The sequence below is a fragment of the Alexandromys fortis genome, unplaced genomic scaffold (genome assembly GCF_014885135.2).
Source record: "Alexandromys fortis isolate MF-2015 unplaced genomic scaffold, M_Fortis_MF-2015_v1.1 scaffold_80, whole genome shotgun sequence".
NCBI classification, from domain to species: Eukaryota; Metazoa; Chordata; class Mammalia; order Rodentia; family Cricetidae; genus Alexandromys; species Alexandromys fortis.
In genome coordinates this window covers 901,612-919,825 of record NW_026068174.1, presented here as the reverse complement: position 1 = coordinate 919,825, position 18,214 = coordinate 901,612, and the positions used below count along the sequence as shown (strand labels likewise).

Here is an 18,214-nt window from a genome sequence, read left to right as displayed (position 1 = left end):
CATTCCAACCTCTCCACACTCACAGTCTAACCAGGTAACCAGCCTTACAGAAAGTTTAGCTGATGGCGCAATATCTAACTCAAGAAAAGAGACAATGTTTATTTATTATTATTTATTTATTTATTTATTAAAGATTTCTGTCTCCTCCCGGCCATTGCCTCCCATTTCCCTCGCCCTCCCCCAATCAACTCCCCCTCCCTCATCATCCCGAAGAGCAGTCAGGGTTCCCTGCCCTGTGGGTAGTCCAAGGACCTCGCACCTCCTTCCAGGTCTAGTAAGGTGAGCATCCAAACAGCCTAGGCTCCCACAAAGCCAGTACGTGCAGTAGGAACAAAACCCCATGCCATTATTCTAGACTTCTCAGCAGTCCTCATTGTCTGCTATGATCAGCAGTCCAGTTTTATCCCATGCTTTTTCAGACCAAGTCCAGCTGGCCTTGGTGAGTTCCCGATAGAACATTCCCATAAGACACAATGTTTAAAAGCTGCCACTTAGCAATCCAGATGGTTATGATTTATATTAACTCAAACTTGAGAGTGTTTTGATAATTTTTTTTAAATCCTAGCAATGAACTCTGTCTTTTTTTAAAATCCTGTGCAAAAGAACAAGTGATTATGGTTGAGTTCTTGTTTTTTGTTTTGTTTCATTTTTGTTTATGGAACAAAGTCAATCTGTCCCTAAAATCTCTAAAAATAAGAGAACAATAAAATCTGCGGCCAATTTACAATATTACTGTTTTTGAAGTTCCTATCTCAGATGTATGTGGGTCTCTGTGCATGGGTATACCTGTATGGTATGGGTTCCAGCTAACGGAGCACATCTTAAACCAAGGAAATAGTGTTTTGCTGTTCCTATAACATTCGTGCCTCTTTTGTACCCAGCGAGTCTGGCCCAGGCCAGCATTACAGTAGTTCTCAGAGATTAAGGATTACTTTCCTCCTCTAGTAACATACTTAGCACCTCTCAGCACGGTGAAAGCCACAGGAAGGGATAAAAATCCCCGGTCAACATTAGTGTGACTTCTCCATGTCCTACGACTGAAGTATGTGGTGTCTCTGGCAGTAGTATTTCACTGTGTGATATAGGAGAGGAACTAAGAGCAATGACGACAGCCTGCAATGTCTGAGGGCTTATGGGATTGCACTGGCGAACAACTTCAAAACTAGAAACCTGGTCCCACACTGGATCTTTTTATTTACCAGCCTGTGATGCCTAGTAGGGGCATTGTTCTTGTCTTACAGAGTGACACAATTTAAACTCTTTTTTTACATGTAGATGTATATTTATAGGAATATTCTACAGTAGTACATTTCTTATAACTTTTTCAAAAAGTCTATAGTGTTTACCCTTCCCTGTTCTCCCTTCTCTACCCTGACGTCCCTTCTCCCATGCCACTTGATGATTCCTGCTCCATTATTCCCTTCCCCCATTTACATGACTTCATTCTGTATCCTCTCTTCAAAACCCTCTTTAAGGCCCCTTCCTAGTTTATGAACAATTATGTGTGTTCCATACAAAAATTGTCTAAAGATTAAATACTATAGCATCCATATATGAGAGAGAGTGAAGTTTATATCTGCGTTACCTCACTCAGGATGATTGCTTCCAACTCTCTCTATTTGCCTATTAATTTCATAGCTTTGTTTTCCTCAACAGTTGAATAATAGTCATTATTAAATATGCCATATTTTCTTTACCCATAATCAACTGGTGAACAAGTTGTTTTCAATTCCTGAATATTGTAAATAGAGCAGCAATGAACTCAGACGAACAAGTATCTCTACAGTAGGTTACAGAGTCCTTGGGGTAGATGCTTCCTAGGGTACAGTTGGCAGAGCTGGTACACAGTGGTATAGTTGGGTCACATGACAGACCAATTTCTAGTCTTTGGAAGAACCTCCACACTGATTTGCACAGTGGCTGCCCCAGTTTGCACTCCCACCAGCAGTGACTAAGTGTTTCCCTTTCCTCATATTTACTCCATCACTTGGTATTTTTCGTTTTGTTTTGTTTTGTTTTTGTCTTAGACTTTCTTATTGGGCTAAGAGAAATCTCAGTGCAGTTTGATTTGCATTTCCTTGATGGCTACAGTTGTTGAATATTTGTATATATGAAAATAAATGTTTATCAGTTTGTTTAGTTACTTGCCCTACCTCTTCACTAGGCTATCTTCTTAATATTTAATTTTTTTAGTTCTTTTTATATTCTGCATACTAACCCTCATTCAGATGTAAATATTTTTCCTATGCTGGAGATTGCTGTCACACTTGAATGATTAAATTCTTTGTTGTATAGAAATTTTTAGTTCTATACAATGTGCACCATTGTCAATTGTTGGTCTTAATGTTTATACTACCAGGACTGTTGAGAAAGTTTTATCCTGTGTCTATGAGTTCAAAAATATCTCTTACTTTCTCCTTTATTAGTTTCTTGGTGTCAGGTCTTATGTTAAAGCCCTTGGACTTATATACAGGGTAAGACATAATGATCTAATTTAATTCTTCTACATGTAGCTATCCAGTGTGACCAGCACCATTTATTGAAGATGCCAGATTTTCTTCATTGTCATTTATGGCCTCTTAGTCAAAAATTTGTAGTACATGGCTGTTTGTGCATGGACTTATATATAGGTCATCATCTATATACCAATCAATGAATCTGTTCTTATTCTATAACTATTAAGATGATAAGCTCTTACATGCATTTAATACTAAAGGTTCAAATTTTTCACCTCAAATTGTACCCGCTTCTGCTAAGGCTGAGGTCTGTAGAAATGTTTGGTAAGATTCTTCTTCATCTACAATGACAACTGAGCATCCAGGTAGCAGCTCAAAATTTCCACAGTGTTCCTAATTCTTGGTTTCTATATTTCTTAAATTATATTTCGTGTTTATATATTTTGAAAATTGTCTAAGGCATTTGGAATTTTCTTTGTTATTTTCTGAATGACAAATGGTGATAATCATGGCTTTAGTGAAGGTTCAAGTGGAGATAGTGTGTCCTCATTAATCATGCTTTTGTTATGTCCCTTTGCCTGCTCAAACTTCAAGCCCTACTTGAAACAAATCTTCATTATGGGAAAATGTTCTGTAGACACAGTAAAAATACACAGTTGGCTTAAGGAGCAGGATGACTCATTGCAAGCTGAAGAGATTTGACTCCCTCGGCTTCTTTACCTCATAAGTCTTCTTTATTATTCCCACTTTAGCTATATACTATTATGTGCTGCATTTTAATGCTGTGTCTGACTGAGGGCAAAACCAAGAAAAATCATAAAATATTAGCCATTAGCTCATGATGGCCAATATGTTGGTTATAAACCAGGAATTTCTTCCTGAGTGGCTTTACCAACTATGTCCTCACCTGAACATATTCTTCTTGCCCTCTGATCCTTGCCTAAAGCAGATCCTAGGAATGAGACTTCCTAGCATTGCTGGGCACGACACTATTTGGCCTCAACATGCATTTATGAGGGCGTTTTACCAATAGGGTGATTGTGAGTTGAGTTCCCCAAACAAAAGGCCACAGACATACCAAGGATTCTTCAAGGAAACAGAATCTCTGTGATGTGGAGAGCTATGCCACTGCAGGATGCCTTCTCCTGCAGGATTAGCACATGCTGCCCAGTTCTCCAGGACTTGCAGGCTGATACAGATGTAGGAAAGCAATTTGCCAGGCTGCTAAGGGAGAACCACAGAACAAAGACAACCTGAGAACATAGTAAATTCTGGTCTAGCCTGTCCTACCAACTTAATCCTCATCTCAAAAACCAAACAACAACAACAAAAATATCTACAAAGGGTAGCGGTATGGCTTCAGTTCAGTGAGAATATGTGCAATATCTATCCTTGTGCAAGGCCAAGGTTAAGATGCAAAATTCCTAGTAACAAGAAAAGAAAATAGGAAGAAGCAGAAGAGAAGAATTTCAGGCTTGACATTTTTTTTTTCAGAGTTCCTTGGAGCCCATTTGGGCTCGGAGGAGCCCACCTGCCCAAGGGTCGCAGCATTCTAGAGTAAAAGGAGCCAGAGGCAAAGACTGAGCCTATCTCCAGCCTCTTAGCAGCCTCCAAGGGGAACACTGACCTCTCTCTGCTCCAGAATAGCCTTAGTTTCTATTCTTCCTTCCATATAGATGTTTTTCTATTTCAAAGAAAACAGAATCCCTTATCCAATGGTATCACTTCCTCCATGTTGCTGGCCCTAGATGCTTATATTTCACTTTCTACTTCACAGTCTAACTTGGCAAATGACGCTACAAGCTTAGCTTCCTTCTGGCTTCCAGATAATCAACTTATAATCTAATGCCAACTCAGACAAGGAATCTTCTTTCCCAAGGTAATGGTTTAGTGGGCACTAACATCTGAGCACAAGACATCCCAGAGCTGCAGCATGGACTGCAGTTTTAAGATGGAGAGACTGGGACTACAGGAGACTTAAATAGAACCATTGTGCCACAGATAGCTAAAACCAGAATCAAGTGCTCAGAGTACTGAGGCCAGACACTGTGATGTCTCACGACAAGATGCTGCATGCACGTACAACAGATATTGCTCTAACCTAGTTTGGGGAGGTGGCCCAGAAGTTGACCTGTAGGTAAAACAAACATCTGGAGCAATAGAAGAGTGACAATGATGGCTTAAAGAATTTTGGAGTCTTAGTCCAGGTGGCTTCCAGAACAGCAGCCATATGTGGATACTGGAGAGACTTCTTAGCCTAAAAGTACTTTGGCTCTAGGCACAGAATCAACGTGATGGACAGCATCACTTTCCTTTGTCAGAAAATGATGAGATTTCTTTTCCATACACAGACAATTGCTAGGTCGTATTCTGCAATATACTGTGATTGGACACTAGATACAGAACTCAGGAGCCATGACTCTTAGGGACAACCCAGTGTTCTCCAACCCTTGTGAGAGCACCTTGCAGTGTTTCCTAACTCTCTTTATAAAATTATTTTCAGATGTGGTGCACGTCCCAGTCACATGCTGTTTTGCAAAGGCTAAGAATATCCCCATGATGAGGCTGAAGAGCTACAGCAGAATCACCAGTACCCAGTGTCCCTGGGAAGCTGTGATGTAAGTAGGCCACGCCCAGCACCACAGGCTAGTTTCCTATCTGAGGCCAAAGGGAGAGAGAAGTCTGGACTCATGGTCATGAGTCAAACAAATAGAACAGCTTACCCACCTGGTCCTTTCCTCACCTAGGGAAACTAAGCCAATTAGAGAATCCATTAATATCGATCAGTTTGAAGAGATTGCATGCAATTCATTTATCCGGGAGACTGGAAAGATTGAGCTAGCAGAGCAAGAACAGGGCTTCTTCCTGCATCTTCTTTCTTACACCATTATCAATCTTCTCTCCTGACTCTCCATCTATGGATGAGTGGAAGAGGTCTGAGGACCAATGGGGCAATCATTCCCTGAGAGCACTCTGCCTAACCCCACCGCACCCTCTCCCAACAGCTTCAGAACCATGCTGGATAAGGAGATCTGTGCTGACCCCAAGGAGAAGTGGGTTGAAAAGGCCATAAAGAACTTGGATCATAAGTCTCAAACTCAGCATCCATGAACCTTCTTTCCTTGGCTGAGAGCCCCAGGGAAATCTTCTGTACTCTCCCCTAACCTTTCCCCATGGGCAGTGTGATAGTAATTTACTATGACATAACAATAGAGATGGTATAGCAAGTTAAAACATAGACATGCTTAAATAACATTTATTGATATTTCATTATGCTTTGAACAAATAAACTGAATTTAATTCATAACTTGTGTATTTATTTTTATATAAACACAGTTAAATTATTAACATGTCAGTGTTCTCCCTTGCACCTGTCTGTGGGATTGTTTGATCCACACATGATGCATCAACAATAAATAAGCTTTGGTATTTTGGGGGAACTGGTGTTACATTTAATGTAGGGTATGTTTCCTATTGCTGTATTCAGTGTTAATATAAGACTGTGGGGTTTTCAAAGAAAAATACATATGTGTTTTAAATACAGTATTCTAATTTGTGGTCATGTTAAGTAGAAAGGAAAAACCCCACAGCAACAGGTAACAGAGTGTAGGATCACCCTGCAGGAAATGTCTTGTGGCTAGGCTAGACTCAGCTAAGGTTCTAGAAGAATGTGGCACGACATGCCAGTCCCCTCTAGTCCTCTGGTTCAAGCCCTCCCATCAGCTGCCCTCATTCATTAGCTTCTCTAAGCCTATTCTTTCCTCACCACACCCAACTTTTCGCAGAGTCCCTTTATGACCTCATGCAACAGTCTAGAGACTTTTCTCTCAGACCTTTGCCATGTAATAAATTCTGAAGCCTAGAGTAGTCAGCATATTAAGACTGACAAAAAACAGCAAGGAAAACAAAACATCTACGTCCTACATATATTGGGAATTTCATTTGAGGATGGCTCTCCAACATACCTGCTGTAGGCATGATAGACCACAAATGCACAGTGTCCTTCTGAGTTCCCCAGGAAAGAGGGGAGGGTACTGAGTTAGAGAAAGGAATCTAGCCAGCTGCATGCCCCAAAACTGGAGGAATTGGTGGTAGGCATTAGAAATAAAAGGTTGTAGCCATATTGCAGGGACTCTTGAACTCCAGGATAGAAAACCAGTAAGAACTCAGTAAGTGGTCTCACAGTGTAAGGACAAGGACACACTGAAAGGCAGTAAAAGAAGAGTTGTCAGGTCTGAGCACAGGATGCCATGAGGAAGGAAGGGCCTAGGAGCAGCCAGTGTAATGGCACAGGAAAACCTCAACAGTCTAAGTTGGGTGCCAGCAGAGAGCAATGCTGTGTGGAATGCTGTAGAAGGGAAACAAAGAACCCTAAAAATGAACTCATCCCTTATAGCCTCACACAGCAGGTGTGTAAGGGGCTGGCCATTCTTAGACTCAGAATTAATGTGGTAGTGTTGTGGTCTGAATGTCTGTGCTCCTTCGAGATTCATACTGGAATATAGCCCTAGCTATTTGTGTTGAATGTGTATGCTCTTTGAAGAGAGTAAGGTTCCTCCCTTTACAAGTCAAAAGAGAAGGCCCAAACAACATAGCATGAACACTAGAATCGTCACCTGGTCATAGAAGCATAGCACTCACAGGAAGAGAAATAATAGAGTAATCTTTGTCCTGTGTCCCTAAGGCCTGAGAACTCATGAGCATCCATTTAAAGGGAAGGAATCCTCTCCCTGGCATTCTCCCTTCTCCAGCCATGTATCTATGTGTGGTATATGTGTTTGCACATGCCTGTGTACAAGATAAACCTAAACCAGGTAGAAAAGTAAAAAGTAAAACAAGAGTATAAATAAATAATAGAGAAAAATCAATGAGTCCAAATTTGGGTCTTTGAAAAGAACAAGAAGACAGCAAACCTTCCTCTAGGACAGCCGCATGAAATGTCCAAAGGCACCAATTACTATTGTCAGAAATGCTAGAAGAGATAAGTCTACTACTGAGCTTGCCAAGACCGAATCAGGGAGAATAAAAGATTATTAAAAATTGCTGGTCCAGAACTCGAAAGCATAGAAAAAGCCATTCAATTTCTTGAAATACACACTCTGTCAAAAAATCACATAGGGAAGTGGGAATAATCAAGATATGTCTTTATCCATTACATAAATTGCGTAAATAATAACCTTCCCATGCTGAAAGCACAGCCTCTCCCAGCAGATTACACCAATGAATTCTATTGAGCACTGAAGCTGTGAATGATGCCCATGCTTCACAACTGGTTCCAAAGCTTAAAAGCAGAAGGAATACTTGCAAATTCACTCTCTGAGGCCAGGAAGATCCACAAAGGCAAAGACATGCTATGCAGAGGTTACAAGTAAGAAGAGTCAATTCTGTCATCTGTTTCCTCTTCCTGACCTATCAGAAGCCACGTAATATATCACAGAAAAGAAAAGCATGAGAGTCAGGTGTACCCTCCCTAGTCACTTAGTCCAGCCGAAATGGCCATCTCCAGGCTCATGGAAGGTAATCTGTCACAAAGAATGAGGTGCGGAAGTGATTGAGGAAGAGGTCACAATGTCAACCTCTAACCACACACAAACCCACAGGTGAGATCAACCACACATGCATTAGCAAGCACCAATGGAAGATACACACATGTACATACATGAGCACACACACAAGTATACACACATATACAGACACACAAACACACACATGCACATATGCACACATATGAATAAGATCTCAAAACTTAAAAACGATGGAAACATTCATTGCTGTAACCTTTCACATTAATCAGCTGAAGGACAAGAGGTCACACTGAAAAGCATTTAACAAGAGTGCATAACCATCATGGATCTAAAACCAAAAAGACTTCCCAACACACTTGGAACAGAAGGGAGCATCTTATACCTAATAAACATCTGCAATGACCTGTAGTGGATTCCACACTCACTACAGATGCTGTTCTCTCCAGACTGAGCCTAGCAGAGCAAGGACACTCGCTCTCACCACTGCAGTGCTGCATCAGTGGAAGTCTGTGTGACTCATGGACAGGAGAACAGTGAGACACACAGACGGAAGGAGGAAGTTAAGCTGCCTTTAAAAAAAGCATAATTGACCATTGCAGAGAATCAATAACAGACACAAAAAGTAAACTCTTATAAATAGTTCATGGTCAAAGAAGAATTTCAGAATTGACAAACAATACATATTGGTGGGTAAAGCATTTGGTGGTCAAAAATGAGACCCTTAGTTTGGATTCCACAGTTCCAACATTTAAAACAATCAGGCATGGTAACATCCATATGCAAAGCCAATGCAAAGATAGGAGATGGTAAGTATATTATGGATAGTCAGTCTACCAAAACCAGCAAGATCCAGGCTTGGGTGGGAGGAACCATGCCTAAAATAATAGGACACGAAATGAAGAAGATACACAGCTTCAACCTCATGTCTTCATATGGGTATTCAGCCATTGTTTCAGAACATGCATAAACATAAATCTCATGTACACACATTACATACACACACACATACATACTCATATACACTCATACACATTTGCACACAAAGGTCAAAGAGCACAATTCTAATGTCTAAGATAAAATAGCCTTCCTGTATATCAATAATGAACATCTCAAACTGAAATTAATGATACGATATCATTTATATTAGCACCAAAAAGCAATTACATAGGACTCAGTCTAAGGAAAAATGTACAATATTTATAAGAATAGCCAAAAATCACTATGAAAGAAGAAAGAACTTCAGTCAATGGCAAGATAGATCTTTGTGTTAACAGGTGTGGACTCAATACTGTCAGCCTCTGAGCTCTTCCCCCATGACCTCTTCAGACACAATTCCAGACAAAATCCCACCAAGTTCTCTAATGGATAGTGACAAACCGGTTCTAAAGTTTACACAGAGGCAAAATACCCAGATGAGTCAACACGACACTGAAAAATAAAGTCAGAGGACTCACATTACCTGACATCGAGGCTTACCACACAGCCACAGACATAAAGACACCGTGGGACTGATGGTATAATAGAAATTATATCAATGGTGCAGAAAGAGAAACACACAAATTGTCACTGGAAAGTAGCAGGGACAATTCAAGGACTAAAGGATAGAACTGTCAACAAATAGACCTGTAGTGAATGTAAGAACTGTGAAGAAGATAATTAACTTAGATACAGACCTACTTTTCACAAAACATAGATATAAGTCTATCTACTGCTTCAAATTCAAAACAGTATAACTTTGAGAAGGTAATATTGGAGAAAGTATAGGTAAGTGTCTTAGTTACTTTGTTGGGACAAAATACCCTAAGAAAAGTGATATTCCAGCACAAGACATTGACAAACACGTCTTAAGGGATGAATAGTTTGTTTTGTTCTAGCGTTTAAGAGCATAGAGAGTTCGTGAAGGTCAAGTAGGCATGGTTGGAGGATAATGAGGCTGGCCTGCACATTGCCTTGACAGCCTGGAAGCACAGAGTGAAGAAGTGAGCCTGGTTACAAAGCCTCATAGTCTGCCCCAGTCACTTACATCCACCTGCAAGACTCATCAGTCTCCTAAAGTTTCTACAGCCTTTCCAAGCAAGGCCATAGCACAAGTTTGGCTCTCACAGCCTAAGAAAAGAACATGTTCTACATGTTCTGTTCAAATAATAAACACTAAACAAAGTCAATTTGGAGTGTAGGTTAAAGTCCATCACTGAGAGAAGCCAAAGCAGGAACTCAGGGTAAGGACTGAAGCATAGACCATGGAGGAACACGTTTTCCTTGTTTTCTTACCCCGGCCAGCTCAGATAGCTTTCTCATACAGCCCAGGCCCACCTCTCTAGTTATGACAGCAATCACAGTGGATTGAATCCTCCTTCTTTATCAGTTATCAATGAAGAAAATGCCTCCCAGACATGACCACAAGCTAATCTGATGGAAGCAATGTCATATTTGAGGTTCCCGCTTGCTAAGTGTGAAGTTGACAACAGAGGTAGCTACCAAGTCCACCCTTAGTCTACTTTGACATGACCTTTCCTTTCTTGTTTGTCCCCAAGATTAAATATTAAAACCATAATATAAAACAAGGTAAAACTGTAAAAGTAATATAATCTTTTAAAAAAGTTCTGACAGTATATCTTTAAAAGTTAAATGTTTCTTAACTTGAAGTTAATTTAAAATCCAAATTAAGTTATCTATTGTCTTGTTCCGAGAGAAAAGAATCCTTGCACAATTAAAATCAAATCAAAATTAACAAAAATTCAACATTATAAATATCTCAGTATCTGACATCAGGAACGCATTCATGATCTTCTGAGCACCTAAGGATGAGGGCAGCGGCCATCTGCAGCAAACACAGGATGTCCGGTAGCCACAAGTTGGCTCCATTCCACAACTGCTGCTAAGTTTGGGGGTCATTCCATGGTCCTGGGAACTCTTGGTGTCCACAATGAAACTGATACCGGCTGTCACTCTCTGACCTCTTCAAGGTCCACAACTCTTACACATGGTACTAAGCCTCAGCCTTCTCTCCACAGCCCCTTCATGCCTGGGGTTTCCAGGAGACCTCAACCCTGACACACAGGGCCAAGCTTCACATGCTCTCCATGGCCCATGTTTTCATGCCCAACAATGACTTCTTGGATGGATGTGGATGAATTCTGTCTACTCTTGGATATCCCTTGATACAGCTCATGGTCCACTGATTTAATCTGAATAGGTTATTAAAATGCTACTTTTTCCGAATGTCCTTTGTATATTTCAACACAATCTGCTCCTGTTTTTCTAGAGCACTGAGTTTGTTCATTTGTCAGCATTCCAACCTCTCCACACTCACAGTCTAACCAGTGAACCAACCTTACTGGAGGTTTAGCTGATGGCGCAATATCTAACTCAAGAAAAGAGACAACGTTTAAAAGCTGCCGTTTAGCATTCCAGATGGTTTATGATTAATTGCATTAACTCAAACTTGAAAGCATTTTGATAATTTTTTTTAAATCCTAGCAAAGAACCCTGTCTTTTTGTTTTTTTAATCTTGTGCAATAAAACGAAAAGAGCATGCTTGGTTTTTTTTTAATCTTTTATTTTCTTTGTTTATGGAACAAAGTCAATCTGTTCCTAAAATACCTAAAAGTAACAAAACAGTAAAATCTGTAGCCAATTTTTAATATTGCTGTTTTTGGAATGCCTCTCTAAGCTGTATGTGGGTCTATGCGCATGCATATATTTGTGTGTGTGTGTGTGTGTGTGTGTGTGTGTGTGTGTGTGTGTGTATGGTATGAATTCCAGCTTATGGAGTGCGTCTTAAATCCAAGCAGAAAGTTTTTGGTTGTTCCTATAATATTCATACCTCTATTGTACCTGACACATCTGGCCAAACCAGCATTACTGTAGCTCTAGGAGATTAATGGTTACTTTCCTCCTCCAATAGCATACTTAGTACCTCTCAACACTGTGCAATCCAGCTAGCAGGGATGAGAATCCCCAGTCAGTACTAGTGTGACTTCTCCAGTCTTACAACTGAAGTATGTGGTGTCTCCAGCAATAGAATTTCACTGTCAGGTTTAGGAGAGGAACCAAGAGCAATGACGATAGCCTGTAATTTCTGGGGGCTTATATGATTGCACTGGCCAACAACCCCAAAACTAGAAACCCGTTCCCACACTGGATCTTTTTATTTACCAGCCTGTGGTGCCTAGTAGGGACATTGTCCCTGTGTTATACAGTGATCCCATTTAAACTTTTTTCTATGTATAAGTGTATATTTATAGGAATATTCTACATTTCTTATAATGTTTTTAAAAAGTCTTCTGTGTTATTTACCCTTCCCTATTCTCCCTTCTCTACCCTGACCTTCTGTCTCCCACCCAAGTTGTCCAATCCTGCTCCATCTTTCCTTTACCCCTTTATATAACTTCATTTTATATCTCTTCTCTTCAAAACCCTCTTTAAGGCTCCTTCATAGTTTATGAGCTTCTATGTGTATTCCAAACAAAACAATATATATCTAAGGATTTAAAACTAGCATCTATATATATGAGAGAGAGAGTGATGTCTCTATCTGTGTTACCTCACTCAGGACGATTGTTTCCAGTTCCATCTATTTGCCTATTAATTTCATAGTTTTGTTTTTCTCAACAGTTGAATAATAGTCATTATGCAAATATGCCACATTTTCATTATCCATAATCAGTTGGTTAACAAGTAGGTTGTTTTCAATTCCTGAATATTATATATAGAGCAGCAATGAACTCAAAGAACAAGTATCTCTTCAGTAGGTTAGAGTCGTTGGGGTACATGCTTCCTAGGGTAGAGTTGGCAGAGTTGGTATACAGTGGTATAGCTGGGTCATATGATAGACCAATTTCTAGTCTTTGGAAGAACCTCCACACTGATTTGCACAGTGGCTGCCCCAGTTTGCACTCCCACCAGCAGTGACTAAGTGTTCCCCTTTCCTCATATGTTCTCCACACTTGTTATTTTTGTTTTGTTTTGTTTTTGTCTTAGACTTTCTTATTGGGCTAAGAGAAATCTCAGTGCAGTTTTGATTCACATTTCCTTGATGGCTACAGTTGTTGAATATTTGTATCTATGCTCATGCATGTTTATCAGTCATTTGCATTTCATCTTTGAAGTACTTTCTGTTTAGTTCCTTGCCCTTATTTTTCACTGGGCTGTCTTCTTGACGTTTGATTTTTTTTTTACTTCTTTTTATATTCTGCACACTAGCCCTCTTTCAGATGTAAATATTTTTCCTGTGCTGTAGATTGCTGTCTCACTTGAATGATTATGTTCTTTGCTGTATTATATCAGTTTTTAGTTTCAGGTGATCCCTTTGGTCAACTGTTGGTCTTAATGTCTATACTACCAGAACTGTTAAGAAAGATTTTTCCTGTGTCTATGAGTTTAAAGATATCTCTTACTTTCTCCTTTATTAATTTCATGATATCAGGTCTTATGCTGAAGGCCTTGGAGTTATATACATGGTGAGGCATAATGATCAAGCTTGAGTATTTTCCTTGCAGCTATCCAGTTTGACCAGCACCAGTTACTGAAGATGCCATCTTTTCCTCTTGTTTATTTACAGACTCTGAGTCAAAAATCTGTAGTAGATGGACTTATATCTCGGTCTTCATCAATATATCAGTCAATATGTCTGTTCTTGCGCTATGACTATTGAAATGATAAACTCCTATATGCATTTAATACTAAAGGTATAAACTCTTGGGTTCAAATTTTTTACCTCAAACTTGTACCAGCTTCTGCTGGAGCTGAGGTTTGCAGAAATGCTTGGTGATATTCTTCTTCATCTACAATGACAATTGAGCACCCAAGTAACAGCTCAAAATTCCAACAGCATTCCTGATTCTTGCTTTCTCTATTTCTTAAATTATTTTTCATTTTTAGATATTTTGAAAATTGTTTAAGGCATTAGGAATTTTTTATTATCTTCTAAATGACAATGATAATCATGGCTTTAGTGAAGGTTTAAGTGGAGATAGTGTGTCCTCATTTCATCATGGTTATGATGTCTGTTTGTCAACTCAAACGTCAAGCCTTACTTGAATTATGGGAATATTAATTTTGGGAAAATGTTCTGTAGACATAGTAAAAATACGCAGTTGGCTTAAGGAGCAGGATGACTCATGGCAAGCTGAAGAGATTTGACTCCCTCAGCTTCTTTACTTCATGAAGTCTTCTTGATTATTCCAACTTTAGATATATACTACTATGTGCTGCATCTTAATGCTGTGTCTAACTGAGGGCAAAACCAAGAAATATCATAAAATGTTAGCTATTAGCTCATGACGACCAAAATATTGGATATCTATAGATATCTTTCTACATGGCTTTACCAACTATGTTCCTTTCTTGAAGGTTTTCTTCCTGCCTACTAAGCCTTGCCTAGAGTTTATCCAAGGCATGAGATTTCCTAGCATTGTTGGGCATGACACTATTTGGCCTCCATACACACTGAATAGAATGTCTGACCGATAAGGTTATCGTGAGTAGAAGTTCCCAGACAAAAAGCTGCTGTGCCCCTGCAGGACTGCACCCACTACAGGATCCCCTCGACTGCAGGGTTAGTACATGTTTCCCAGTTCTCTTAGACTTGTAGGCTGATTCAGACATAGTAAAGAAATTCTATAAATGCAGCATTTGCTAGTTTGATATTGGAGAATCACAGAACAAGAACAGCCTCAGGAAGAAGTAAGTCCTCGTCTAGCCAGTCCTCATCTCAAAACCCAAACAACATCAAAAATACCTAACAAGAAGGGCTGTGGCATAGTTGCAGTTGAGTGGTAGAATTCTTACTTCAGCAAGGCTCTGGCTGGCATATAAAATTCCTAGTAATAAGAAGAGAAAGGAGGAGGAGGCAGGAAAGAATAGAACTTGCAGACTTGAGTTGACCACATTTCCGGGGCTCTTTGGAGCCCATCTGTGTTCTGAGGAGCCCACCTGCCCAAGGGTCGCAGCATTCTAGAGTAAAAGGAGCCTGAGGCAAAGACTGAGCCTATCTCCAGCCTCCTAGCAGCCTCCAAGGGGAACACTGACCTCTCTCTGCTCCATAATTACCTTAGTTTCTATTCTTCCTCCCATATAGATGTTTTTCCATTTCAAAGAAATCAGAATCCCTGAGCCAGTAGTATCACTTCCTCCATATTACTGGCCTGAGATGCGAACCTTTCGGTTTCTACTTCACAGTCTAAACTGGGGGGAGGGGGGAGTGGTACATGCTGAGCTTCCTTCTGGCTTCCAGATAATCACCTCATAACCTGATGCCTACTCAGAGCAGCTCCGATCTTCTGTTCATCTTTCATTAGGCAACACCCTCCCTGTCAGGCTCCCTGCTTCCTATAAAAGGCAGACAGAACCTCCAGATTAGAAGAGCTAGACCAACCCAGACGACTCCAGCCTTCACTCCAAAGTCCTGTCTTCAACATGAAGATCTCTGCGGTGCTTCTGGGCCTGCTGCTCATAGCTGTCACTGTCAGCCCAGGAGAGCTGGCTGAGACAGGTAAGGCATCTTCTTTTCTAAGGTAATGATTTGTGGGCACTAACACCTGAGCACAAGGCATCCCAGAGCTGCAGCATGGACTGCAGTTTTAAGATGGAGAGACTGTGACTACAGGAGAAATCAGAAAGAGTCATTGTGTCATAGCTAGCCAGAGCCAAGTGCTCAGACCACTGAGGCCAGACACTGTGATGTCTCACAACAAGATGCTGCATGCATGCACTACAGATATTTCCCGAGCCTTGTTGGGAGAGGTGGCCCAGAAATGGCTCTATGGGTGAGAAGGACATCTCAAGCAATAGAGGGATGACAGGAATTAGAACTGGAAGAAGCACTCTGGGGTCATGGTCACGAGTGGCTTCCAGAACAACAGCCACATGTTAATACTGATAAGGCCTCTGTGCCTAAAAGCAGGTTGATGTGAAGCCCACAGCAGCAACGTGATGTACAGCTAGTTCTCAGAGCTTACTTTCCGACATGAGAAAGATGGGATCAGTGAATCAGATCTCAATATAGACAAACATCAGTGAGGAGTCCTGTAGTTTGACAGAGGACATCAACTCCTAGATCATATTGTATCCCTACAATCTAGATACAGAATTCAGAATCCATGACTCCTAGGTAGACACCCATCCTTCATCTTCCTTTGTGAGAGTACCCTGTAACATCCCCTGACCCTCTCTTTCAGATGAGGTGCCCCCTCCTGTTTCCTGCTGCTATTCTCTAACCCAATGGAAGATCCCCTTGAGGATGCTGCAGAGTTACCAAAATACTAGCGCCCAGTGTCCCCTGGCAGCTGTGATGTAAGTGATTACTGCCCAGAACACCCAGGAAGGGTTCCGGGGAGGGTGGTCAGGACACACAGGCAAATGAATCAAATATGACCCGCTTTTTGAGTGGCTCCTTACTGACATGTGGAAACTGACTGAGGAAGAAGGAACGTATCCTTTCCAGGAGCCTGGAGAGATCCTCCCCAGGTCCTTTACCCAGTAGATGAAATAGCTTCAACTAGGAGAGCAAGATCAGGGCTTTTGTCTTCCCCCTTCCTCGTTTTCTCCTCCTCCTAGCAGCTCCTTCTTCTATGGAGCAAGAGTAGTTGAGGTCTGGGGACCTATGGGTGATGCCCTGAGCACGACTTCTAAGATGCCATCTCTCCACAGCTTCAAGACCAAGTGGGGTAAACAGATCTGTGCGGACTCCACACAGAAGTGGGTCAATGATTACATGAAGTTCCTGGACCAGACGTCCCCAAATCTGCAGGCCTAACCCTTCGCACCTGGACTGACAGACAGTCAAGGCCTGAAGTTCTCCCCTAACTTCTCTAGGCACGGAGTTCTTGTAAGCAGACCGTGTCCAGGCCGGGTGTTTCCTCATCCTTGTCTCTTACCTGAAATAATTCTGCTTGTTTCAGAATTATTCAGAATTCATCCTATCTGAATAACTGAAATAAAAGCTCATACAGATTTGCAAATGTACCCTGGAAATGTTTATTCAAAGCAAAGTGATGAGAAGATAAGATCACTATCAGAGAGCAGGCCAATGAGGGAAGATTTACAGGGGTTCCAATTGACTGTCCGGGGTTTCATTTGAAGGGGTTCAAGGGAAGAAGTGTTGTTACTAGAGATATAATTCAGAAGGTGCTCTATTTTGGTTGACAGGTTCGGGTTACATAAATCTTTGGCCACTGATCCTATCCCTTCCCATAATGCACCTTCTTTTTTAGCACATGCAAGCCCAGTGTGCATACGCATGAATGGTAAATAGGGAATTCACTCCCAAAGTTCACTTGAGAATAAATTTTTGCCTCATTGTCATGCACCACAAACGGATCTAGGCTCAACCAGCCCTAGATTTTGTTCCAGCTTGTGTTTGATTAGGAAAGAAAAGCTTAAAAAGGGTTACTAAGCAAAGCAATTTATTTCATCATTCAAAGCTTTTTGCACGTGGGGGTTCTAGGTTGCTACAGGTTTACAGTATACTCTTTGAAGGAGGGGTATACATAACCCAAACCAAGTAGAGTCAAAATTACTAAGATGTTCCCTTTGCTTGCTTACCTTAACTTCCCCATGAAAAACTTTCCTTCCTAATTCATAGAGAGCTATGTCCTCTATGTCTGACACACTTACACGTAACACACAATAGGATCATTGTCAGTATTAGTATTAGTCATGGCTCTCTAGAGAGCCAGGGACAGCAGAATGAATACATATTGAAAGAGGATGCACTAGATTGGCTTGCACTGGTTGGTCAGAGTAGTCCAACAATGACTGTCTCTGTCTTGGCGGTTCCAATCCAATAGCAAAGCCTGGAGGATTCCTGGAGAACCACTGGTCTTCATTCTATGGTGGAAGCCGAAAGGCTCTAATTCTAATGACAGTAAAGGAATCAACACCAGCAGCAATAGGGTATATGAACTTGCCAATGAGAATGAAGGCCAAGTAAGAAAAAAAAGTTCCTCTTCCATATCTCTTCATAGGGCAGTCACTGCCGGAAAGTACTTAGGGAGGATCTTCCAGTATCAATCAGAGCACTGAAAACAGTTCCCAGACATGTCCACAAGGCAGTCTGATACAGACACCCTCCACTGAGGTTCCCCCTAAGGACATTCTAGGTTATAGCAAGTTGACAACCCAAACAATCACAATATCCAAAGTTAAAATAACCAAGAACACATCAAGGCCTAAAGAAGTAAAAATATCAATGAAGGAAATCCGTGTCTTTATCAATCAAAACTCCTATGC

At 40.9% G+C, this 18,214-nt stretch overlaps 1 protein-coding gene across 1 annotated transcript; it reads left to right on the top strand.

The window, feature by feature from the left end:
- Window positions 1–15,240: 15,240 nt before the first annotated feature.
- LOC126492359 (C-C motif chemokine 8-like) lies at window positions 15,241–16,948 on the top strand. Its single transcript, XM_050128737.1, has 3 exons — window positions 15,241–15,476; window positions 16,162–16,276; window positions 16,634–16,948. The coding sequence occupies exons 1-3, from the start codon at window positions 15,401–15,403 to the stop codon at window positions 16,737–16,739; spliced, it is 297 nt and encodes a 98-aa protein (XP_049984694.1). The 5' UTR covers window positions 15,241–15,400; the 3' UTR covers window positions 16,740–16,948.
- Window positions 16,949–18,214: the final 1,266 nt, after the last annotated feature.